Genomic DNA, 27,929 nt, shown 5'->3' on the forward strand with positions numbered 1-27,929 from the left:
CTTTTTTTTGTGTCATCAATTGTTACACGAGTTTTTACAGAACAAAGATTTTGAATCTGTATTTTATAATAGCAAAAATGCTTATCTCACCCCTTGGTGTAAATGTCTCAAAGCATATTAATAGTTGGCCACATTATTATTATTATTATTTTTTTTGAGGAGGTAGTTCCATGTTTTGGCCCATATCTATCTATCTATCTAGATAGATATGGGCCAAAACATATATATCTATATATATATATAATATAGATAGATAGATAGATAGATAGATAGATAGATATGGGCCAAAACATGGAACATCTATATATATATATATATATAATCTCAGATACTATCAGGTTCCACCAATTACTAAATAAGGGAATGAAAGTTTGGTTTCCTTCTTTAGAGAGGCTTCATAAAATAGTCAATGTTTGAGGTTAAATTTTGTCAAAATGCTTTCAGGTGATTTGGTAAGCAGTGGAATTCACACATGGAAAGGGGTTGCAGCAGCTGGAAATAGGGATGTTCCTGATTCAGACAAGGAACTTTCTCTTAAAATAAGGCTGTACATGTAAGGCTTTTTCCTTTGACCAATTCCTAGAAAATGAATGAATTTGGAAAAGTCATTATATATAATTAGAAGATTAAACAATACCACAGATTATCTCCAGGCAACATGCTAATAAGCTAACTGAATGCTACTTTATATGTTATTTCTTAAAGTTTTATAAAATCTCCATGAAAATACTGAGTGTTATGGAATCATGATACTTACGATACTGTGAAATCATGAATCCCCACAAATGAACCAACTTTGTTTTATGGGCTGTCCAGCTATAAAATCAGTCTGCAACAGCTCAGAATTGAGGATTCGTGAAGCTAAGAGAGACCCCTGAAATCCTCTATCTAACCCATTCCCTTTGGGTAGCATTGCATAGATTTTATGGTCTTCTGAATAAGTTCTAAGAGGCTCATAAGTGGTTTTGATTAAAGCAGAAATCTAATGGACCCAGTAAGTTTCAACATAAAAGAAATGATGTAATAAGTATTTCTAAAGTTTTAAGGATTTTTCTACCAACCTGACTTGGTAGTATACCTGAAATAAAACCTCCACTATGCAAAGTTTATAATTTAAAATAGCACCTATAGAATAAAAACCTTAGGAGTGCTTTACAGGCATCCTGCAGCCAGCATCACCCTGGTTTAATAAGGCCCAGAGTGATTCAAAATGTGAATTAACCATCATACCAGTATGTGGTAGTATCCAAAATAGAACTGCATTTTAAGCTCCAATCCAGGAGGTCTCTTTACTTCAATTGGCCACGCTGCCTCAAGTCAAAACAACTATTACCATTATTTTCATTTTATCTACCATAATTAGACTTCTTTCATGTCTCTTAGACTGAAGGAAAAGCCAGAGAGATGTTCTAGAAAAATACATTTGCATTTCAAATTTACATTAGAAATGTCTTTCCCCTATTTTCACGTCACGAATTCCAAGCACTGTTAAAGAAATCAAAGATTACACAGCATTCTGTGTCCTGGGCCTCTGTCCTTTTTAGATTATGAAAACTGGAAGTTAATTGGAATTAAGAAATTTTCCTTATTAAGTGTGTAAAGTATAAATACAAGTAATTTTTTAAAAACTTTATTTTAACACCTAATACAATTCCAATTTTAAGGATTACTTGCACAAAAAAATAAACACATTTGGTATAAAAATGTATCACTTTAACACCCTTTCCCTTTCGGCCCCTCCCCCTCCCCCCATGAACTGCACTCTATCCAGATGCAGAAACATATAAAGACTAATGGCACAGATTTGTTTTTACCTACAGGAGTTTCTGTTTATGTACCCAGGTACTCTAGAGGACACCAGCCCACTTTATCACATGAACCATTTCCTTCAGCCTGCTGAATTTAGTTTCACAAAGAAACAAAGCTTATTATAAAGGCATTTGAAAAACCATTATCTTAAATTCTTTTTAGAAGCACTGACTTTTTTTTTTTTTTTTTTTGCAACCATTTATATACAGTGTTACATAACAGCTCTGGAGTACAGTACATGCAGCAGAACATACCTGTTGAATATAAAATACTTTTCTTAAAATCTTCATCGTTGGAATTCTCTGAAGTCTAAATTATAGAATGCCCATTACTTTGAGAAAATGGTTGAGGAGTACAAATGTCTGCATATGTTGGCCACTGAAATAATCCAAGGCTAACTGGAATAATATTCGTAGCACACCAGGAGTGCATAAATAATTTACTTACATTATTAAAATACAACCCATAAAATTCAAGTTCAAGATCTTACAGGATTGTCTATGTAAATCCTTGAAGTGGTTGCCTGGAAATGCATTGTGTCTTCTTTCTCTTTCTTTTTTCAAGTCCTATATAAAATGTTTAGTTGAAGTTTTTTCTTCCTCAAATGAAACGACCACCTTTATTTGTGCCGACTGCCTCTTCTCTTCATTGCGGCAGTGCACTGTGGACAGTACCATTTTCCTTTTGGTGCTTCTGTCAACCCAACACATCCATAATGGAACCATTCTATTGGGCACTGGAAAGCAAAATGGCAGAGAAATAGTTTTTAATACCTCCAAAGATTACAGAGTATAATATGCCCACTAGGCTGAATATTAATAATAAGATTCACGGAAACAACTTTTAGATCGAGGAGCTGATTTATAGGTCACTGAAACCCACTGATAGGTTTAAGAGATAAGGAAATGGGGGCGCCTGGGTGGCTCAGTGGGTTAAGCCGCTGCCTTCGGCTCAGGTCATGATCTCAGAGTCCTGGGATCGAATCCCGCATCGGGCTCTCTGCTCAGCGGAGAGCCTGCTTCCCTCTCTCTCTCTGCCTGCCTCTCCATCTACTTGTGATTTCTCTCTGTCAAATAAATAAATAAAATCTTTAAAAAAAAAAAAAGAGAGATAAGGAAATGGAGGCATAGAAAAAGTATGCATCTCGGTTAACTCAAAGGTTAATGTCATCTATATCCATGATCCCAAGTAATGAACAAAATTCACTAATTCTCCTTAAGCCAGAGAGTAAGTTGATACTAACTTTCGAGGACAAGAAGTGAGATGGATCTCTCACAAAAAAGGCAAATACATTTTACAGATTTTATTTACTATTCAGCCTTATTCACTCCCTTGTAAAGTAGTATGAGCTAGTTGCAATGAAAATCATAAAGGGATGCCTTGGAATTCCTCTCTGGGTAGATCTATTCCTACATATGCAGAGAAAAGGGATCCTACTCTGTAACATATTAAGCAGTTCTACACCTGCACAGAAAATCTTAGCACTCAGAAGAGCACGAGTAGGAATGAGAAGAATCAGAGAATATGATGGGGTATTCAAAGAAATGCATCATTTCCACTAACTTCCCCAGGAGGTTACAGTGGTGTTCTTGGAAGGACTGGGCAATATTGTTATACAATAATCACAAACAGCCCACAAGTAATTCTAAAGGGGGAAGTGGAAGGACAGTCTTTCTCTAACTAAGTGAACATGTTGTTGGGACCCTATCTGGTCAGGAGAGCACAGACTTTAATGTACCAAGCCAAACCTGCTCAATCTTCAGGTTATTTTTAAAAATTGTAAACTGCTACTATTAACCTTAGGATTCTGACATTATGGATTCTTACTTCTTTAGAATTCAGAGTTGCTACTCCTCTGCAGGAAAAGCTGGAACAAAAGGGGCTGGAGGTTTGAGAAAGTGAGGAGGGAGTGAAATTATGAGAAAAAAGATTCTCAGTATCCAATAAAAATCTATCTCTAACCAAAATTAAGCTTCATAAAAAACAACAACAACAACAACAACAACAAAAAACAACAAAAAAAGGGAATTCTTTTCTTTCAAACCTCCTTTACTTTTTATATCACAAGTGGCTCTTACCAGCAGACAGCGGCTGGATACAATAGGACACACCACACTGATAGGAGGAAAATAACCTCACATTATACCACCCCCCACTTGCGCTAGCTGCAGGCTTCCTGACACAATGTACTGTTTTAAAGCTCTAGTTCTTCACTGTGGTAAGTGAACTGGATTCTAGTCAACACAGTATTATTTAGCAAAGGAGGTGGAGGATGTTTTTAATTTTCACACAATGTATCACCTTTTGAGATTTATAATCTGCAGACGAAACTATAAAACTAGCTTTAAGGGGCACCAGGGTGGCTCAGTGGGTTAAGCCTCTGCCTTTGGCTCAGCTCATGAGCTCAGGGTCCTGGGATCAAGCCCCACATCGGGTTCTCTGCTCAGCAGGGAGCCTGCTTCCCCCTCTCTCTCTGCCTGCTGCTCTGCTTGTGATTTCTCTCTCTGTCAAGTAAATAAAGAAAATCTTAAAAACAAACAAACCCAAAACTAGCTTTAAAAGAGTTTTGAATTGGGAGCACATGAAGGGACACTACTGTGTTTTGGAGAGAAATATTCTAGCATTAATATAAGGTAATTAACATAACTGCAGACTTGTTTTCACAGACTGAGTGATACCATAAATAAGAAAAATGTTTAAGTAATAATATTTCGTGATTTTTTTTTCCATTCCTAAATAGAAAAATTTAATACTTACATCTTGGTTATCACAGCCCACCATCTCACCATAGGATACCTAGTTAAAATAAAAGTAAATATTTTTTATTATGACTATGCGACAAGCATCTAAATCCAAATTGTTGATGATACTGTTAGAAAACAGAGAGGAATATACAATTGCATTAAGAAATAGGGTATACAGTTTTTTAGTAAAGAGTTTATAAAGATTTATAGCACAGAGGGGAAATACACAGAAATTATGTTCTCTTTGAAAATCTGAAAGAATCTTGACAAATTACCTTTGTGGGTGGTTTCTTTTGTAAGACCTTAAGTTTCTTTTTGGGTTACTTACTTACTTAAGGTTTCTATTTTTTTCTTGGGTCATATTGGGTCAGTTATATTTTTGCAGTCAATAGTTGAAACTTCTAAACTTATTACCAATTTACTATCTGCCCTTTCACATTTTTCTTTCTTCTGTTCATCACCAGCACTTTATAATACAACTTCCTAATTCTTGAATTAATTTAAGTTCACAATGGACAGAGAAATGTTTCAGACAGGGTTATGACCAGATGGCATACTATCTGATTCTCTGCATGATTGAGCATATCTGTATATGGTTCTACACACATGAATGACTCTGGTTAACAATTTTTGGGGGGCACTCAGATTCTTCCCTCAAAGCTCTACAGATCTATTTCATCAACTAGTTTTTAGTGTTATAGATGAGAAATCCAGGGTGAATTTGATTTTGTTCTTTTTTAGGTGATCTATTTTTACTACCAGGATCTGTACAGAATTTTCTTAATAACTGATTTTAAAAAAATGTTTGTCAGGTGACAGGAGAAAACCTAACAGTCTCTTACTCTTAAATGGCAAATTCTCAAAAATTAGATTGCCAACTTGCACCATAAATACAATAAATTGCAGATGGATTAAAGTGGTTTTTTGTTTTTTTGCAGATGGATTAAAGATTTAAACATGTAGAAACTGAAGTGTATCAAGAGCTAGACAAAGCCATTTGCAAATGAGAAAAAAAATGCAAGACACAGCTATACGGGGAAAAGGCAAGGAGATCTTCTTAATAAGCATATAACCCACAGCTGACTTCATAAAGAAAAAGACTAACAGCCATAAAACTGGAATTTCAGAATTAAAAACAAAATAAAAAACTAAACCAAGCAAAGTATTTATAATGTACATGACAAAAGTGAGAGAAAAATCAGCCAACACCAATGAGTCAATTCATAATGGAAATAAAAGTAGCCAAAAAAGAGTCCAATTTTACTACTAAGGTAAACTGAAATCACTGTGTGATATAAAACTATCAAACTGGTATAGGGTTTCTGAGACAAAATAGTATCCAGCACTGGACAGGGTTTAGGAAACAGGCATGCTCATCAGGTTTTGAAAATGAACTTCAGAAGGTAATCTGGTAGTCTGCAACTAATATTTTAACTTAGTTTTATTTCTAAAAGATTATCTTAGAAATTAGATGTGTAAAATGGGTTACATAAAAAAATGCCTACCATAATGTTATTTGTAATCTCAAAAAAATTAAAACCACTACAAAAACCTATAGCTAAATCTGGTTTAAAAAGTTACCCACAGGGGTGCCTGGGTGACTCAGTGGGTTAAAGCCTCTGCCTTCAGCTCAGGTCATGATCACAGGGTCCTGGGATCAAGCCCCGCATCGGGCTCTCTGTTCAGCGGGGAGCCTGCTTCCCCCCCACTCTCTGCCTGCCTCTATGCTTATTTGTGATCTCTGTCAAATAAATAAATAAAATCTTTTTAAAAAAAAAAAAAGTTACACACAGTATAACACATAACTGTGAAAAAGTTTTAAAGGATTACTTCAAGAAAAATGATATTCAGTACACATGACTTTATGAAAAAGCATTATAGAAAGAATACACTGTGATCCAACTGGTCAAATTCACACATATACATACACACACAAACACACACATGCACATCTGTGTGTACATATGTGTAAGAGACTGAATGTTTGCGTTTCTCCCTCAAACCCGTGTTGCAGCCGTATCCCCCACTAGGACTGTGTTTGGAGATAGGGCTAAATGAGCTCAGACAGGTGGAATTTTAATCCAACAGAGCTGGTGCCTTTATAAGAAGAAACACCAGAGCTCTCTTCACCATATGAGGATACAGCATGAAGGGGGCCCTCTGCCAGGAAGGAAAGAAGTCCTCCCAGCAATGGAATCAGTCAGCACTTTCATAGTGGACTACCTAGCCTCCAAAACTGTGAGAAAATAGAATTCTGCTGTTTAAACCACCCAGTCTATGGTATTTTGACACAGCAGCCTGAGCAGACTCAGACACCACGCATGTGGGGTATACAGTAGTGATAAACCAAACTGTCTAATTATAGGTTATATCCAAGGGCTGAGAGCATGGGTGACTTACGCATTTCTTTACACTCTTTGTATTTACAGCAAACGTGATTTTGCAAAGAGCAGAAGAAAATTATAGAAGAAAGCAAAAGTATTTTAACTGGAGAAGAAAGAATACTTTAAAAAATGAAATAGCTCTCTGTTTTCTATTTTATTCAGATTATGCTTGTATAGACATATCAGACTTTTACCTGATTGCAAATGCAATATCGTGGTTCATTTGGGTCATAAGTCCAATCAACTTGACTGTTTGAATCAGACTCTGGTACTACCGTTGTTTGTTGAGAGATTTCTTGTACGACAGTTGATGAAGAAGAACATGACGACAAGGAAGAGGAGGAGGAGGAAGATGAGGACTGCTGACTTGAAGATTTGTTGTTGTTTCTGACCAAAAAAAAAAAAAAACAAAAAAAACAGTATCAGTTTCATTGGCTCAGCATCCAGAAGTTACGAGACAATAATTCCTAAATGAGTGGTATGAAATGAAATGACACTAAGCATGTAAATTAACGTTTAACATGAAGTTGAACTAGCTTGATATACAGATTTAAAAGCACAATTGTTGACAGCAACAAAGAGCAAAAATATTCGTAACAGTTAATTTTTGTTTGACATTTTCTGTTTTCTGGAGAATAAAGATATTGAAAAAAATTCTTTCAAGCTATGTTTTTACGATAATTTTTTTAATCTACTACTACTTAACATTGACTTAAATTTCAGGTAATAGTTTGAAGAACTAGTATTAGTTAAGGCTATCTTGCAGACATTCTTTATATTTTTAAGCAAACTGAATACTCTTCATCAAAATCATCCCATCAACTGCCTTTGTGTATTTGTATTTTAGATTTTGCATTAGTTTATATTAAACACATAACAGAATAAGGGGTCATAAAGAAAAAAATTTCCATATAATGGCTTATCCTAATGAACAAAAGAAAGTAAGCAGAAGTTATTTCTACCCAATTTAAGACTCTAGAAAGAGTAAAGACTTTAAAACCTTTTAAAGACAGTTGATGAAGAAGAACATCAGAGTACGGCAGTGTGAATGAAAATGTCATGATCATGACCATCAACATACATGTGAACACTTACCTGTGCAAGACAGGAAATAGCGTTAAAATTCACAAGTAATTTATCAAAATTTATATGTTAACTAAATTTTATGAATTTTATAAATTTTACAAATTTTACATCATCTCTTCCTGCCTCCCCCAAGTTCATCCAGATCCATGATACCTACCTTTGTTTCACATACCCAAGCCCCACCAGATGCCAAGCAGACTGCACACTTAGTAGAGCTATAGGGCATACCTTATAGTAAAGGTACAGGAGCTACTGTAACAATGCAACTTACTTGCTCTTTCTCCCACTCCGTGAGTCGGCTGCTGATGAACTGGTGTTCTGTGTTAATGTAGTCATGAGTGCTGAAGATGATGAATAGCCAGCTGTTTCTCTGGGCATTGAAAATTCTTTCCCCAGCTGAAAGTCATTATTCTTAAATGCTTCATAACTGGCTTTTAGACTTGATGTTCTTCGTCCCTCTTTCATCTTAAACAGACATTCACTGATAATATTAATACGCATATATATGCAGATTTTCTTTTTCAGTCCTACTACTTAGAGTATTATGTTAGTTTATCTAATATTATTTTGTTTAAACCATTATTTTCATCACTGTCATTTCAGCTATTTTATGTAAAGATTTAAAATCGGTTTTTACGGTTAGGAGGGAGCTACAGAACTAGTAACTTAATTTGGAATACAAACTGTAGAGCGGTGAACAAACATTAAGGCGGTGTGAGTTGTGAGGCTTTTGGAGGACTCCTGGCACCGGGAGGGAGGACCAAGTCCTGTCCTCGCAGGTGCCGGGACTCACGGTCAACAACATACACATCATGAGGGATCGGCACGAGCTGGCACCAATATATTTGTTACTTGTCATGATCAATCAGGTAAATTAATACACATAAGTTTCATCAAATAAAATGTCAGGTATCATAAAACCATGATGTAAAAATGAAACTCTACAGTGTAAGAGAATGCCTTCTGTTCACATCTAGTTGTTTCTACTAGAGTTTACCAATGCATCAGACAAAATGTACCTGCTACTTCCAAACCTCATCCTTTTTACCTGAGCTGTGGCTTGAACCGCTTGAGCTGCAGCCATGGTAATCGCCCCTGCACCGGTTCCTGAAGATAATGAGCCAATATTGTAGGATGCCAGAGGTTGGGAGGAATTCACATTGTAAGCATTGTTGGAAGAGGCTGTAGAATTATTATTTCGACACCCTATGTCCAATTAAAGACGAAATAAAAATGGTTGGAGAGAACATGATGTTAGTGAGCGTAAAATACATTATTTCCCAGTACAGATATAATCATTAAACTTAACATTTTCATGCCACCATCAAATTTTCATGTCCCATTTTTCCTTTTTCTCCTTTCCCCATCTGTAGACTATAACCAAAGTAAAAAAAATCTGTATGGTTCGCTAATCCTGAATGCTTTCATTTCCCCTTTAACACAAACAAAACACAAACATTCCTATTTGAAATACTGAACTTACCTAGTGTATTTTCCTTAGAGGCATCTGATGTAAGCGTAGATAGAAGGGCTTCAGATTTAAACTTCTTTTCAGGAATATGATCTGTTGTTGCATGGTGAGAAGTCGGATTATATTTCCTTTCTGAATATAAATAAAGAATTTATGTGTTTTTAAACTTTAGAGGACTATAGACAAGAAATAATACTTTCATTCAGCTATAAACAAGTATGTTATGTTCTGAGTTCTTCGGTGGAATACAGAACAATATGTTTTCTTGGAGGATGGGACAAGCAGAACTGTCTGGGTCACCTATTTTGTTAAGAGTAGCCTTCCCACACATTAAAAAAAGAAAACTTCAGTAGCAAAGTACTGCAGATAACCCACAATGCACCGTGATTCTACACAGAACATGAGAGGAAGTTTGTTTTCAAAACATTATCCACAATTTTGAACAGTTTTCAACCAGCCCTTCTTTCATATCAAATTGATCTGTCACAAATTACACATACAGTCTTCTAATCAGCCAACATCCAACCAACCATTTACTCACTAAACCACCAACCATTTGAGGCCTTCTTAATATGCCAAACAGTAGGTGAAGCACCGGAGAAGCAAGGAAGATAAAAAAAAACAAAAAGCCCACCACCACGTATTTTCTCATTTGTTTTGGGTTATAATACTCTCTAGAGAGAATCAGGTGTCTGTGTGTAGGAAGTATATGCTGCTACTAATACCATCCATTTGTCCTTAATGTATTCCAGAAAAAGCAAATACTCTACTCCCAAATCAAATATACTTTTCCCAAATGATGAAGGTAAGTCCACCAGGAACTGTAAGGAAAATGTAGATCTCACAAAATAAAAGGAAGGGAAAGATTTTTTTTTTCTCAATTGGTTGTATGGTAAATGAAAAGAATATACAGACAATATAATGAGTTTTTAATTGTACTGAAATTTTTAGCTGCCCTAAACCAAACTTACTTTCCACTGGAGTATGTGAATGAGCATGATGATTGTTCACTGGCTGTGAAGGAGTATCTAATTCCAAAGATCCTAAAAAAGAAAGGCACAAAGATACATCTCCATTCAATGTCAAGCAGAACTTTCCTGGTCAAGCAACTACAGGCACTCTGTACCCTCACCTAGAAGAGGACTGGCAAGCCCTGATGCATATCCCTGTGTCATTTTCATCAAACATGACAGAGAATAACCATTGCCAATTTCGCACTGAGCCAATTTCATCCTCTTTCGAAATAATAAGTAATCTACTTCTTACTATTCACCTTAAGTATGAAACAGCTCAAGGCATGTTAATGTCTAATTGGGGAATTCAGGGCAGCGGGTAGGTACCACATAAGTGGATGAATGGATATTATAACTCCATTACTGATAAGATCTGAAAAACTTAAACTAGTTATATTGGGTTGAAGACCTTTCAATGCAAGATCCTAAAGTATTAGGTGATGGGACATTACTATATGAAAGAAAATTTCTTTGATCGTTAAAATAACGTATGATAGTAAAGACTTCCTAAAAGAAGTTAGGCACAGAATCTCTACCGCCAAGCATTAAATACTTTTAAGAAGTTTTCTGGGTTTATCTTGATCCCTTGAGATGAAATTATGGCAGGGTACAGGATGGAGTAGATTTTATGACTCAATTTCATTCCGTTTTGTGTGTCTGTGTCCTTAAAGAGGATGCTTCATTAATCTTTTTGCAGTACTGAATAGGCATGAATTATTGTTATTCACAGCTATTATTAGCATTAAAAAAAAAACTAGAACAGCTATAGAATATTTTATTTTGTCTCAAAATACTTATTATTCTCAGATAGGGTCTTCTTGGAATAAAAATATCACAAATAAATTAGATGATCATCTGAAGTGATAGATCTACTTTTGAATACAAAGATGTCACTATGGATACCAAGACAGATTCATGATTAGGTTGTTCCCTTATTCTAGGGAGTGTGTACATATACACATGATTTAACACCATTAAAGAAATTTTTTATCAGTGTGTACAAACAGGTATATGCTCTTGCTGAAGAAATGCATCAAAAAAAGAATAAAGGTAAATTATAACAGAAGATCAAGTAGAACCTTGCAAGGAAATATTAAACTGTTTCTTAGTGATAAGAAAAAATTTACTTCTTTGAGAAAAAAAGGAAACGCTTTGGAATCAACTAAATCTTCAGTTGAGGAAAAGCCTTAAGGCAGTTCTTCGGGAGAAAAAACAACAGCCTCCCTCAGAGTTTAAGTGTATCCGCAGGCAGAGCAAAGGCCATACGTTTAATGACAGATGGTTAACTTCTTTCTAGATGGTTCTATTTCTTTAAATCTTTATTCTCATCACTCATCTTACTAACATATCCATATTAAAAAATGGAATGACTTAGTATGTGATTTTAATAAAGAGTGAGTGTAGGATATCCTGTATCACCTGTCTCCATATCCAACCCAAAGGGTTCTGGCTGCTAGAGTCCACGCTGTCCCACCCGGCTGCCACCATCCACAGAAGCACACCATCTGAGAAGTCTCCATGGGACAAGTGTCTCCTCAGCGATTTGCACATGGGCTGTCCAACATCAATGGAAAACTGTAAATTTTACTTACGCCTCTCTAATATTTCTGTAATTCCAGCATTATCAGCTTCCAGCTCCATTTTAAACTTAGCCAGTTCCTGATCCAGCTTTCTCAAGTGTCGATCTACCTGTTTCAAAGAAGATCAAAGATAACCACCAAAATTTGGGACACTATTAAAGTGTCAGTTTAATGAGGAAACGGAATCTTTATTTCTTTTAGTGCATCTGCTTAGTATCCTTGAGCAAGTCAATGAACCTACACCTCAATATTTTAATCTATGAAATGAGGGCTAGGTGAAATAATATTCAAGCCACCTGTAATAAATTTGAAGTTTTAAGAAACCAGAATCACAATTTGTTAGAAAACTTTCAGAAGAAGTGAGATGTGAAACTAAACAATACTGATACTTGGGATTTGAGGTGGGAGGAAGTGCGGGAGGGTTGGTAACTTTTTATAGTATACCCTGGGATTACTTTCGACCTAATCTCCTCCTACTTATAGTAAGGCCATCCCCCACTCTGCCATACTATAACTGTTACTTAGAATGAAAAATGAAAGATCCTTAGTCTATAAACAAAGAGGCTACTATATTCTACACATACGTTTCTCTAAGGCAAAAAAGTAAACCATTATACTTGTAAACATTTATGCAAAGGGTTGAAACCAAAGGGGTTTTTTAGCCAGAAAACTCCATTCCCCAAAGAGCTTGGTTAAAATAGTTTTATTGATAATACTACAGCCCTTGTGAAGGTGGCAAATTTTATTTTCTCATTCAACTACAGATCTTTTGACTGATTTCAGAAAATTATATGATACTTCCAACTAAGAACAACTAAGTCTTAATTTTTTAAGGTTAATATTAAATATTTTTCAATACTTTTTCAAATTTGCCACTATAAGTGAAAAAAGAAAACATAAATTTTCTGAAAAATATTGTTATATTATTGACAACATTTTTATCAAACTCTTGATTGGCAATGGATCATTATTAAATAATTAAGAGTGACTTTCTTACAAATATCAAAGTGTCTATGATTCATCATGAAGGCAAAAAAATTAAGTAAGAATGAAATAATGTATACCTAAATTGAAGGAGATGGGTAGAAAAGTAGCAAAAGACAATTTTGTGCGTTAGATGCCATGAAATGTGCGTGGTGCATTAGATGTTCTATCTTTTCTAGCCCATGCACTAATCTTCTGACATAGGTTATTACTGTCTCCATCTCGTAAGTGAAGAAACGGAGGCTCAGAAGGGTTAAGTAACATGCCCAAAGGCAATAGCTAATGCATTATGGAAAAGGGATTTAACTCTGATCTATTTGTAATAAATTGTTCTTCACCATTTATACCCAACATTGTCCTCTGAACTTCTGCAAGTAGCAGCCAACTGTTTTTTTTTCTTTAACTCAGAATAATATAATTCAAATTGAAAAATAAAATAGTTTCTTGTTATTTATATTTCTTATATAACAGCACCCAGAGGGGTACTGGTTAGTGACTTTTCAATAACTTGAAACCCACTTTTCTGTCCATCTTCACACGCAAGTTATTGTTCAGAGTATGGCAGAATCTACAATTACAATATTTAAAATCCTATAGAGGCATGTATTATGGACAAATGCTCCTATTCAAAGAACACGCAGGTAATTGAGCATCCTTTAATGGAAACTCCCTTCCAATTAATTAAGTGTGAACACAGACCTCAGTTATTCAAGAATATCTCCTACATTGTCAAAATTTAATCTCAAGGGAAGTCAGAAACAGTACTCATATTTAAATTCCAAGACCACTTAATGCAATGAAAATATTCCACCACCTTTATTACCTACAATATTGAGATTTGTGCTTGGCATTGGGTTAAATGGAAAATACATGAAAAATGAGAGAGAATCCCTGCTTTCATAGGAATTACAAATTTGGCTGACAAATCAAGATTTATGTGAGCTTTTTAACATAATAAATGTCTTAAAATATATATACCCTGGATGTAGCAAATAAGAAACAGCTAGAAAAGGATTAGAAGTAGTACATAAAAAATACATATATAACCTTGGGCTGTAGTAGACACAAAGGAGGTAAATGAGTTAGAGGGTGAAGAATGTACTGTTTTCAAATAGATGGAAAGAAAAATTAATAATTAAAGAATGAATAGAGACAGGAAGACAAACAAGATTCTCAGAGGGAGGAAAAAAAAAAAAGTAAAAGTATGATGTGGTCTATAACAGTAATCTACAGTATAGACAGGCAGAATGTTAAACTGCTGGTCAGGAGGATGCAGTCAGAGATGAAGACATCATGTACCCTCTCCCAACTCCTTCCACCCCAGCGTTGAAGAACTGCTTCAGTGTGTTAAAGATAGTACTGACAGGGATTGTTACACATGAGAGCATGGAAAATAATGACGGAATTTTCAATACTAGCAGCTCCGAAAAAGGAATAGAAGTCAAAGACTTAATAATTCTAAAAACAAATACGTAATTAAATACAGAAAAGCATAAACCACATTGTGGTAGACAGCTTTGTAAATAGGGTCCAGTCATTCCTACCTCTTGGTAGGTAAAAAAAAGATTATGAACTGATGAATATTAGAAGCAATTATTAGGCAATGAGGACTGTTTTTCTTAGAATCACTGCTACTGTACTAAATCAAATTAGAAGTTAGAAAGCTTACTACGAGGTTTAACTCAAACTATGAAGCAAGAGAGTACTTCAACGCATTAAACAGCCATAGTAAGAGCTATGGCTGAACTTTCCTGAAACCTGTAGAGTACATCTACTCTACCCCCATGATTCTGAAGGGGCAAAAGTTCCTAATCTGGCAGATTACCATAATGGCCCCAAAGGTATCAGGCAAAGCAAGAACCTAAATTACCCCACTCCTCCACATATACCTGACCTCATAAGATTGATTTATAGTAGTAGAGAGGGTATAACTCTAATTGAGAGAGATTTTCTATTAACCACATACTCCTAACACAAGGCTGACCACAGAGTCTAATTATTGATTTGTTCCCCACTTTATGTCAATAAATACTAGCCATAAAAGCTTCCTTATTCTATGGACCCAAATCATACCTCACAACCCCAAATACAACTGCTTTAATTTTAAATCAATTCTCTTCTTTCTGACCTCTTCAGAGCCAAAGGAAATTCTGTCAACATTATTTGTTAACATCTTGATGATCACAAAGATAAGTCACATTTGGCACCTCTGCACGAAATGGAAAAAATCCTCATATTTTAACATTTTAGCATAGAGTTGTAATCCTTTATTCTTTCTCTTTTGACTCCCAGTCTCAATATTCATATTTTAAGATGTCACTGATGCACCCAAACTGAACTAAATACAGCTTTTCAAAAAGTTTCTACATGATTTATGGCTTCCAATACCGTTAAATTCTAAAATTTAAATATTTAGTTTGCCCTTTCAGAATGAACACAAGTTATTCTATAAAGTTCTAAGGTGAAATCCATGGCAATGACAGTTAAATTTCTAACTATGAGAAGATCTGGTAATAGTGAATAAAGAGGATAAATTGGAGAAGAAAAAGGAACCATGATGGCAAATTATTTCTCTGTTAAGTCATGAAAATGATTCTTCACATCTCTGAATTATATTTAAAATAGGTGAAAATCTGATCCATGTTTAGGCTGACTCAAATATTTGAGGCCTTAGCATATAAACTACATCTAACCTTCCTAAAAGACAATAAGGATAGGAGACAAGTCAAAAGGCCAAACTTATGTATTTCTTTAATCAGAGTATCAGATAAAGAATTCTCCAATATATAGGTAAAATGTACACCTGAAATATAATCATCTCAGTAATAGGCCAGGATATAAAAAAGAAGCAAGTTCAAAGGTACTGAGCAGTATGAGACTGCTAAAATCATTCAAGCATTAACTAAAGGCTCAATTTATAAGTACACATAAATCAACTTTATTAGGTATTGTAATCTAATACAGCCTGATGACAGTGACATCTCGTTGAGATGAGTGTTTAATGACTAAGAGTATCAGGATTCTAGAAGGAAATTATTTTGATAGGATAGCTTTTTTGTTGTTGCTTATTTCCACTAAAACAACCACTGAGATAACTAAACTTTCGGTTTGCTCTACTGAATCTCTAATTCCAGTCTCTTCATTTGTGGATATTTTTGCAGTCTAATCTTTCCTTAATAAATGGAGTAACCAGTACAATACTGTCATAGGTATAAAAAGTGTACTACTGATTTTAACAGTAAATAATACAATGAAATACCATGTTATGTAAAATACTGAGGGGCAAAATCAAACATAATTATGTATCTAATTCTTGTGCATTAAAATCTGTAAATATAATACATGCTTACTTGAAATTACCACAGCAATGCAATGTTTAAGCAAAGGCACAGAGACGATTTCCTCTAAGGTACACTTCGCTCCTCTGTTTAAGGTGGCCTCCTACTCTCCTCAGAGGAAAACACACTGCTTCCATTGGCTTAGACGACCCTGCATGTGGTGGTTCCTGCCTGACTCCCTCCTAGCACCACCTTTTCCTTCCTCACTATCCACCAACCACACTGGCCTGTCTCTGCTTCACCCCGCCAAGCACTCTCCCCACCTCAGACGTGGCCCTTGGTCCATCATCTCCCTGTAGTGTTCTTCCTGATGCTCTCTTTCCGCAGCTGGCTCTTCTCACTTTCCAAGTACCTCCTCAAATGTCACCTCCTGAGACGATGCCACTCCCGCTGACTACATTCTGAACAGCTTCCCTAGTAATTCCTCTTTATCCCTCTCTCCACAACATTTATTTCCTTCATAGCACTTATCAAAAATCTAAATGAATCTTAACTTAATAGTTTGCCTATATTCATTGTTTCTCTGTGTCATTAATGCCCACTTAGCACAAGTGACGGCTCATCGCTGGTGCTCTAGAAGTATCTGCCAAAAGAATGAAAGGTATACTCTCTCATTATGTAGAAGTATATAAATAGAAGTACCACTGTCTATTGGATAAACGATCTATGATTAAAAATTACTGTAATTATACATTTATACTATGTCCCACCCACACACTTTTGAAGCACTTAGCTTTCTAAGCTCTCAAATGTTAATGTTATAGGAATTTAATTTCCTCTTTCCTATTTATAAAAACTTTCACTTAGATATTTACTGTTGATACTTTGGGGAATATAACTAATATGAGATGGTAAATCCATTTAGTAACCTCCCTGTGAACAAGGCAGTAATTCCCTTATGTTCAACTGCAATTACTTGCAAAAGTAAATTTCTTAGTCTCCAGCATAAAGTGTTCAACTACCACAAGCCACCCTGGCAATGTGGTGCACGCACAAAGCATAAGCATTCCACAGAGGCCGTACATTGTTTTTTAACATTTTATAATTACTTATTTGTGTTAAGTGAGGCTAACTTTTCATTTATGCTAATAGCATCAGATAAATAAATACATTTTATTCCTTTTTAAAAAAGATTTTATTTATTTATTTGACAGAGAGAGAGAGGTCACAAGTAGGCAGAGAGGCGGGCAGAGAAGGGGAAGCAGGCTCCCTGCTGAGCAGAGAGCCCGATGCAGGACTCAATCCCAGGACTCTGAGATCAGACCTGAGTCAAAGGCAGAGACCCTAACCCATGGAGCCACCCAGGCACCCCAATACATTTTATTCTTAAATAAATTTCACTTTAAAATTTACTTAGTAAATACATGTACATACGATATGGATAAACTAAAAACTTTGAAGGTGGGATGCAAATATTAAGGTCTGGGAATCGCTCGATCGGATCACCTCAGAAGTCTACTTTGTCCTTCTGTTCACTGCTCACCCAAACTACTGGGCCAGGTTCTGAGGATACAGAACGATTACAAACCTGACATACCCTCAAGAGCCACAGTTAGAAGAGCTAATCTTTTTTTATTTTGTGAAAATAGTACTGTCATTACTTTGTATAGTAAGGTCTAATAGTGTTTACTAAATGTTTTTATAATTTAAAAGGAATCTCTCTAAAAGCAAAGGAAATGAGAATAGCCAAAAAATATCGTGTAATTATAAAGTGAAAAGTATTTCAACAAAAAAAGCGTATTTAAATAAAATGTGTAACTCACAATAAGCCTAAATATTTTTTAAAATGCCTCTTTTGCTGAAGGCACATTTATAAAGCCTGTTTTAGAACTTCCAAAATGAGCCTATGTGTCAAAGAAATGGATCTAAACTGAAGAAATTAAAAAAAAAAAAATGGAGAGCATTTAAAGAGAGCGATACCAAAAAGATCTGAGCAAAGACACAGGTTATAAAATTGTTTGGTCTGCCAGAATGATTCTATAAAGGAGACTAAACTAATTTGAATTACATTACTTGCACTTCTCTGGTTTAACGTCATACCTTGAAAAGATGGGACTATTTATACTGCAGCCTACCCTTGTTTGTCCATCAAAACCAAGTCAGTCTTCGCATACTAAATGTGACTGTGTTATCTTTTGAGAAAATGTCACTCAACTGTAATATCTCACGCAGAGAATGATACCATTAAACTCTATGCCTAAGACTCATAACTTAGGAGTCATTTTCTTTCTACTAACCTATTTAGGTGATTTTGTTGAACAAATACTTACAGAGAAATAACTACCGTAGAGTCTGAAGACACTAATTTTTTTTTTTTAAACAGAGTTCTTGACATTTATAGTAGGGGATAATACAACCATACAAGCAGAAGGTAAATAAATAATTACCATTTAATTCAAACAATAATAAAATCATGGGAATAACAATGATTTGGAAGGTGGTATGATTCTGTTGAGGGGTAGGGTATGGCACAAAGTGCTAAGTACCTTCTCAACAGCCTCCTTCCTTACTGACAGAACCCCACATACCTGGCGTGGCAATGTGCCCTGGTAAGCAACATTTTGAGAGGCAGCTACAGGGAGCCAAGAAGATATAAGCAGAAGTCAGTAGGTAAGATTTCCAGAAAGGCTCTTTTAAAGGAGCTGAATGAACTGAAAAATATGCCCTTTTGAGTAATCTCCTACGGCAATTCTTCTTCTACCTGTCCGGAAAAGAGGAGGAATGGAGCAGAAGCAGCCCGAGGCACTGAGGATATCAGGGCCGCCATCAAGCTATGATCTGCCTCCTCCGACAGATAATCTGTAGGAGAGGAAAATCTTGTGTTTAAATCATTCTTGTGTGACTTTTCTAAGTGATGAAATTGCTCCTCCTCGAAATAAATGACATAAATATCAAGATTATTAAGGAGATTTTAGTGAAGAGACTGCACGTGCAGAATTATGAAAGATGGAGAAAGTTTCCCAAGCAAAGATGGAAGAACTTTTTTAAAGCTCTTAACTGTGGCAGGATGCAGAAGTGAAGAGGAAGGGATAATGAGAAATATTTAGACGATAAAATGAACAAGACATGTTGAGGAACGAAATGTGGGGAAGCTAGAGACAAGGAGGAGCCTGAGACGACTTCCAGTATTCTAATGCGAATGACGGAAGAGCAGCGGTTCTCCTGAGAGAAGGAAAAGGAGACTAAGAGTTAAGTCTTAATATTAATACACTGAGTTCCAGGGCCTGGGGATTCTCGGTTAAGATGAATAGGCTCGGAAGAGAAGCCTGAGCTTGGGGAATCATTAATGTCTAACTGCCAAAACTAAGAGACAACCCGGATAATTAACGGAGGCATGTTTCTCAGCTTGGGTTGCGTGTGGGGCTGAGAGGAAAACTGCATCTGACAGAACAGTTCTTCACCATGCAGCACTTGGTCTTCCGGCCTCTGGCGTTGGGTAGAAGATGGGAGGAGACTGTGGGAGAATCACCTGAATATGGTAAGAAACAATGCAGGTCACAGACAGAGGCCTGAGAGACAGCAACCGTTAGGAGGGACAGCCACAGGGGCCGCGGAAGGTCACGAAGATGGGAGCACGGTACAGGCGATTAAGTCTCAAAAAGGAATGGATTTTTGTATTAAGGATGTCATGATCGCCTGAAATAGCAATTTAATATGGAGTGCTAAAATAGGAAGGACGGGAAGGAGGGAGAGGAAAAGAGAAGCCACAAGAAGAAAGGGAGAGGGAGGACAGAGGAAGGAAGGGCAGAGGAAGGAAGGGGGAAGAGTAAACGAAAGACAGAACAGCGTCCTGGAAACAACTGGGGGAAGGGGGAAGATGCGGGCTGCCACTTGGCAGAGCCGAATGGGAAGCAGCGTGGCGCTCTTACAAGCCAAGATCATTTTATAGACGTGTGAAATCCTCCTGTAAGGCACAAATTAATATTGCTATTTTACAGATAAGGAAACTAAGATTTTGGGATTAAGTAACTTATCCAAAGTCCTGCTATCAGTGAAGTGGCTGAACTCATGGTTGCGTGGAACCATTATGGGCACTTGCTTTTTATTACATTTCGTTCAATGCATTACCTCACCTTCTACTAACAGCCTAGCCTAAAAGATCTATCCCATTCAAAGAATTTACTAAGTTTTGTCTTCATTCTGTTTATCCATATCTCTGAGTGAACTGCTTTCCCCTCAATACAACACCTAATCCAGGTCCCAGAGCTTCTGAATAAATTTTGTTCAAAACTCATCTCATATCCTCTAAGAAGTTAACAATACTCTACATAAGTTAGCTCAGTCTTTTACCAGATACTTCATATTTAACTGCAATAATCTTTATTCCACGTTTCTATACAGGCTCCTCACATCACTTGTGCATGTCTTCCTAACTAGTTTACCAACACCTTGAGGACAGAAGCCATTCGTAGTATGTACACCTTGTTCCTCTGTTATGTGCAGATAAAACTCCATTATACAAAGCACAAGAGTGAATAAACAGTGTGGTTCATAAATAATGGATAGATACACACCAAAAATCCACACATATTTAAAGAGAACATATTTATATTAGACGTATTTTTCTAAATGTTTGAAATACACTGAATTTTTTTAAATTATAAAAAGTACTAAAATAACAAAATATAAAGCACAGCCAAAGAGCTATAAGATTTAAAATGCAGGCAGTCTCTAAATAAAGACTGACACATATAATCATTAAACATGAGGCACAATGTTACTAAAGAAATTTCTCTTGGATTCAAATATAAATGTCTTTCTCTGTGTTTATAGACATAATTCAAGACCAAAACAATTAAGAATTTCTTTTTTTTTTTCAATTCCATAGTAAATCAAGCTATAGTTAACTCTCTTCTTAAGGCATTTTATCTTTTATGAAATTGTCTTCAAAATAACTGCATGAACAAAAGAGCCTAGGTTATAACAGCCATTAAAAATTTCTGCTGTATGAGAACAAGGAAATATTTCCTATGGCTTCACATGGCAAATGTTTTCTAGTCTTCTATATCATCTACAATGTATACCATAAGTGGTATGTACCTTCTTTTATCTTGTGTCTAACCAGTAACATTTATATTTATATACACTTGTTCAGTAATAAGACTATATCCAGATAAATTATAAAAATAGATATGAAATCTATATGCTAAAGTTAGCCATAAGTGACCATTTGTTTTTAGCTTTAACTTGCTGTGAAGCAGAACCAGAAATGAGTATTTCCTAAAGTATATATTTTAGAAGATGCTTTACATAAAAGAGAGCTTCATAATCATACCAGTTTGAGAAATACTGCTTTTGTCTTATAGTGATTTTAAACCTTTGCAAGTATTGCTACTGCAAAAAAAGAACTTTTTTAAATCAAGTGTTTCCTATTTTTGCCACCTGAGCCAGCTGGTGAGTGCTACCTATTTGACATCACTTAACAGATAGTTGAATACTATCTCTTAACACGGACTCAAATGATTCTCTTCTTCATTTAATCAGGCAACTAAGAAGTCTTGTCAACACAGTAGTCTTGTGTGTATTTTATTACCACAGAAACAATCTCAAGATGATTTATCAGGTAAGTAAATACACTACCTTAAGATAAGTATTAGTAAAATAAATTTAAACACCAATTCTTGTTAAAAAAAAAGTCTAACATCAGCTAAAATCTTATAATAATGTAAATTTGTCTAAAACGTAAGGTTCTTGACCTATTAACTAAAACTATGGACTCTGACAGTTTTAGTTTTCTCTCCACAAAGAAACCAAAAAATAGACACTGAAAGCTCAAATGAAGAAAATGAAATGAAGAAAGCAGTATCTCAAAATTTAGTCTATTCTTCCTATTAATATATAAGCCAACAAAACTTAAGACATAACCCATAATTTAAGTACTTATGGCATAGCATGCACATTAATTTCACTTACCAAGTCATATATCTGGTTTGCCAATTGTACCTTCTCATCTGCATCTTCCAAAGCCTTATAGTAATCCTGAATAAAAAGAGTTTCAAGAATAAATTAATAATTTGAAAATATGTATATTCAGCACATATAACTGCATTTTCATTATCATAACTTGCATTCAATGTCAGTCACCCTACATTAGCAATAAAAATCCAATAAAATCCAATAAAAGGATAGGATCCTTTTATTTATCCTATCTAAGGATAGGATGGGAATGGGGTAGGATTAGAAATTATGTACAATGACCAAGAATTAAAGGAAGATGTTCAGCGCTCCTAAAAAAGATATAAGTAAAATTAAATACCAGTCCAAGTATAGCCTCTAAGCTAGGAAACGTTACGTGAACTAATAAATACTCTTTCTTTCACAGAAAATGTTACAATTTAATTTATAAAGAATATTTGCTCTCCCCATTTTTAAAAAAATTTATTTTTTTATTTGACAGAGAGAGAGATCACAAGTAGGCAGACAGGCAGGTGGGGAAGGGAAGCAGGCTCCCTGCTTAGCAGAGAACCCGACGCGGGGCTCGATCCCAGGACCCGGGGATCATGACCTGAGCCAAAGGCAGAGAGGCTTTAACCCACTGCGCCACCCAGTCACCCCTGGACCTTGCATTTTCTTTCTTTTTTTTTTTTTTTAACTCTCATTTTAAGTTAGGTATTAATTCATACAATTAAACCTATACTTTAGATTTCTCCTCAGTATAAGCAAATCATTTAAAAACAAAAACATGATTCTATCAATTCTCATGGAGAACCAGGCTTTTAAGTGTATAGCCAAGTTGTACTACACCAAAAACTTAATAGGTTAAAGGGATGATGACTGATTTGTGTTATAGAGGTGACCATTGAACACGGTGTCCCCCATGTAGTTGAAAATCCACATATAAGCTTCTGACTAAAAGCTTAACAGCTAATAGCCAACTGTCGACCAGAATCCTTTACTAACAACATAAACAACAAATTAATGCGTATTTTATGTATTAAATTCTGTATTCTTACGACAAAGTAAGCTAGAGAAAAAGTTATTAAGAAAATACATTTGCAGTACTGCTCCGTATTTATGAAAAACAAAATCCAAATATAAGTAGAACCATACAGTACACAAGGTCACTTGTATAGATGTGAGATAACATTTATACCCATATACATGGGGCCTCCAGGTATCTTTCAAGCCAGAACCAATTCTGGGCTTCCCCTCATGTGGCAAAATAAATTACACAATACTCTAAATCTGTAGTTTTCAAATTTCTTTCTCGGTTGATCTTTGAACAATTCTAAGAAGGTTGGGGATAAGGGAGCCATTACCACTCAGAGATATTGGATAGAACCTATCCAATGTCACACAGCTAAATGGCAGTCACGACCAAACCCAGGCCTTCTATGCAGTTCTTCCAATGTACCCCAGTTTTACTGGGTCACACATTTACAGACAATCTTGGGAAGAGATCTGATACTCATTCTAATCTGGAAGAGACATGTAAGTACTATAAAGTAATCAAAACACAAGAAATTCTGTATTTCTAGTCTCCATTCATGTACAAATTTAGAGTTTTAAACTAAAAGACTTTTTAAGGATCCTTTCAACTCTTAAGATTCTGTTCTTCTGTGATTCTACCAACTTAGGTACCTAGCAATATATAAAATATGCTTCCAGGTAAGCTAATTTTCACCCCAGTTTGTGGCCCAAAGTGGAAGGCAATGTAATGTCTGTGAAGACAAGGCAAGCTTAATTAGCTATAACCAGAATAAAATAAATTAAAAGACAAATATGGACTTTTGATGATTCTATAATTCTCTAATAAAAGTTGTTAATTATTGAAACAGATTTTAAATTACCAAAATGATTAAAAATTGCTACACCTGAAGCTCTAAAACACAAATTATATAAATTCTAAAGAGCCATTGATAACTTTAATAACATTGATAACTTTCCCTCATTTTGATATCCAGAAAACAATTTCACTTTAAAATCTTTCTCAGAGGACATCGCTATTTACTGATACATCATCCAGAATGTTGAACATACTTTTTTGATGGAGGCCATTTGTTCTTCTCTCCATTCTGGTTTATTTTTCTTTGCATTCATAAAGAATTCACTGACTCTTTGTTCTAGTTGATCCATTGCATCTATGACATAATAAAAACATTTCATATTTAGATGACTAAATTCATATACTAAATATACATGCTTTGATTTGGGAAAAGAAAAAAATATCTGACAATATACACTCTTTCACTTGGCCAGTAACTTATTTAAATATGTCATGCTTTGATTATGTAAATGGTTTAAATACTCCTGTAAAAAAAAAAAAAAACAACTTACAATTTTCTCCAATAATTGTATTTGTTATTTCAAAATTTTTTCAGTAGTCAAAGCAGTGAACAATGTAGATAGGTTCTACACCACATTATTTCAATAGTACAGCCTTCAGGTCAAAAGCTAATGGTATTAAATCAGCCGAATGTGCTAAAGCACAATTTCTTATTAAAAGTACCAATAGATAATCCTCACCTGTCTTTTAATAAGAAAAAGTAATAAAAAGATTTTAACCTCCCACTATACGGCTTTAAGCACTCCATCATTTCATATCATGACTTGAAAGTAGAAGTTACAATAATTTGTTCAGTTGATACACTGTATTATTTATTCTAGATAAGTTTTTCCCTAAGTGTGTGCCAAGAATACTCATCTCATTCCATGTCTAGTAAAAAAGGAAAAGTTAAAAAAAAAAAGTGATTCTGTTATGTAAGTGAAGGAAAAACTTTTGGAGATTTTCAGGGCAATAATAGGTTTTTAAAGATTCTAAGAAGTCTTACAGTGATTTTTAAATTTTTCTTTGTTTAAATAAGCAATTTCTAACTAATTTTATAAATAAATCTCTTTTATTAATCCATAGCACCTATTAACTTAAGAAAATTCTAATTATTATAAAATGCAAGTTTATAAAACCTCTCATTTACATAATCTAAGTACAAATCACAAGAGAATGTAAAATTTGTAGTAACAATGAAGAAGTATAAAATAGATTACCCTTTATTGAATTCCTACTTTGTATCAAATACTATAAGTTCTAATTTATCTGTGTTATTTTAAATCCTCAGATAATTTTCATTTTATAGACAATGAAAACCATGGTCAAGATCAAAAAACAAGTCAGGAAAACCCTAATACGAACTCAGATCTATCTGACATCAAAACCTGCAGACAATACTACTTTAGCATTTCGACTACATTAAAGCTAAAATCAATTTTGTGAGCAAGCTAAAGAAATACACAATTCAGACTTCGACACTACAATCCACTGAATAAAAGAAGGCTTCCATATCATATCACCTTGTATTAAGCATGGCCACATGAAACTGACAAGAGGCTGTGACAAGTATATTCATGAACAATGGGTATGCAGTATGTTGTGGGGGGGTGGAGGCAGAGAAGCAAAGGGGAAGAAAGTACAGGTCCTCAGCTACCTCAAGAAATGCTGGTTCTCTGATCTCTTTCCAAGATACCCCTTTCTTCCCAATTATACCCCCAAACCCAGATCTTCTTCCACCTCTACTTTTCTAAGAAAAAAACCTGGAAGCATGAGAAACATTTTATGTATATAGCCTAAACATAGCTGGAATAAATGGGATCAAGAAACAGATTTCCTGAGGATAGACCCCAGGAAGGCCAGTCATTACTGTCATTTATACAATTTAATTAAGGAGTACCTACATCTAAACAGAGTAACATCCAGCTATAAGAGTAAGCCTGATTGTACATGTTAATTATGTAATGTATAATTCATTTCACACTCTTAATTTTTAATAAAATAAATTAATAAAATTAATCTTAATTTTATCTGGTAGTAGCTCTACAAGATAATTGGAACAGCTATTTACATTCGTTTCATAAAAGGGGAAGGTTTGTGAGGTTCTTTTAGAGCATGGTGGACTTAAGTTTGTACTCATTTTAAATGTAATTTTAAGTGTAGCTTCGCTCTAAGTATTTACCTTCTTATCTCCATAAACACTGATTCTTTACTTCTTTGAACCATAAACTCTTTTTTAGAAACGTCACAGGAAAAATGATCAGATAAACCAAATACTGCTCTATGAAAGAACAACGTTAAATTTTGGGATAAAGTAACCAGACTACCAAGCTATCACTGATAGAAGAAAAGTCAAAATTTTTATTACAACAGATAGAAACCTTTACAGTATAATCTATTTCCCTCACTCATTTTGATTGAAAAAATACCATCCTGTTGAGAAGTGAGAATGTATCCTATAAGGTGTAACTTTTCAAAATCTGACATTCCAAGTTCACCAGGTCACTAAACAACCGCATATAACCTATGCTTCTGTGTTTTCCGTTCTTGAAAATGTTCGAGTAGAACGAACTTTAACAAAAGTATAGATGCTGAAATCTATGTTCCACACGTAAGGGCTCAAGTCAAAATCTCAACGTTTACACCGATGTGCATTAAGACATGTATCTACGTTCTCACTGAAGGCACACAAACTTTTATTGCAGAGTCTTGAATTCGAGAAAGGAACACATACACGTGCCCTAATGCCTCCTCCTCTTGTAAAAAGCAAGGAGAAAAGTAGCGTGGAAAGCAAGAGGCAAGATTCGGCACTGCCTTTTCTTTTTTACAACTCCGTATGCACCAGCCAGGGAGCCGGAGGACAGTCAAACAGCAGAGGCGATGAAGTTGATGGCAAGTAAGTCTGGCACTGAACGCGCGCGGCCAAGACCGGCAAACGCGCCGACTTACTCTGCACCTGCAGGTCCATCTCGCGCATCTCGGTGAAGCGGTCCCGCAGGTCCATTGGAAGCTGCTCAATCACTGTCAAAGGGAGAGTCCGTCAGAGGGGCGGGGCCAACGGCGAAAATACGCGCTTACGTCGCTGCGTGCGTGCGTGCGTCGGGGGGGGTCGAAGGAGCCGGCAGCCCACAGCGAGGCTGCCAGTTACCGTGAGAAAGAAACATCCCCCGCCTCCCCCTCCCTCCCGCCATCCCGCCTGCCCGTCCACTCGCGCTCTTGCCCGCCCGCAGGTCCCACAGATGGCCCCCGCCAGCGCCGCCCACTCACTTTCCAGATAGTCCTCTAGGTACAACATCGCGGCCCTTAGAGCTGGGGGAACGAGGGGGTCCAGGGGTTTATTTGTGTCACTCGCTGTCGCCGGAGTTTTGTCCCTTCCAATATGGCGCCTCCGCTAGCAGCACCCGCTCAGCTTCGGCGGAAAAAAAAAAAAAAAAAAAGAAAAAAAAAAACCACTTTGGCGCCTGACGGCGCTTGCCTCACTGCCGCCCGGAGCTGTCATTGGTTGGTTCAAGCAATGACGTAAGCCGACCGGAGGCCGGCCCCGCGCCTTTATGGGAAGTGTAGTTTGGTTCCCTCCCAGCAAGGATTAATATGCTTGGCAGTTACCCGTGTAGAAACTACAAAAACCAGTCGTCCTTGCGAACGGTGCGCAAGAGAATCTGAAATGCGGTGCCTCTGTTTATTTGTTGATTTTTGCACGGGGAACGACGGGAGTTGTATGCGCCTGCAGAACACAACTAGGAACAACTTTTCAC

At 35.9% G+C, this 27,929-nt stretch overlaps 1 protein-coding gene across 3 annotated transcripts; it reads right to left on the reverse strand.

Annotated features, from left to right (window-relative positions):
* Positions 1 to 1,614: 1,614 nt before the first annotated feature.
* On the reverse strand, positions 1,615 to 27,623 carry ING3 (inhibitor of growth family member 3). 3 transcript variants are annotated; one of them, XM_082692705.1, is made up of 12 exons: positions 27,442 to 27,623; positions 27,124 to 27,195; positions 24,390 to 24,490; positions 22,323 to 22,388; positions 12,100 to 12,196; positions 10,466 to 10,537; positions 9,507 to 9,626; positions 9,072 to 9,229; positions 8,295 to 8,488; positions 7,132 to 7,324; positions 4,567 to 4,605; positions 1,615 to 2,545 (listed from the first exon to the last, which is right to left on the reverse strand). In XM_082692705.1, exons 1-12 carry the CDS (start codon positions 27,467 to 27,469, stop codon positions 2,429 to 2,431), a joined length of 1,257 nt encoding a protein of 418 aa, XP_082548831.1. In that variant the 5' UTR covers positions 27,470 to 27,623; the 3' UTR covers positions 1,615 to 2,428. The 3 variants fall into 3 exon arrangements, 2 of the variants coding, with proteins under 2 accessions (XP_082548831.1, XP_082548832.1); XR_014301075.1 differs by lacking the exon at positions 12,100 to 12,196; XM_082692706.1 differs by lacking the exons at positions 1,615 to 2,545; positions 4,567 to 4,605; positions 7,132 to 7,324; ... (3 more) ...; positions 10,466 to 10,537; positions 12,100 to 12,196 and adding an exon at positions 15,805 to 16,992.
* Positions 27,624 to 27,929: the final 306 nt, after the last annotated feature.

Source organism: Mustela nivalis, assembly GCF_964662115.1.
Source record: "Mustela nivalis genome assembly, chromosome: 12".
NCBI lineage: Eukaryota > Metazoa > Chordata > Mammalia > Carnivora > Mustelidae > Mustela > Mustela nivalis.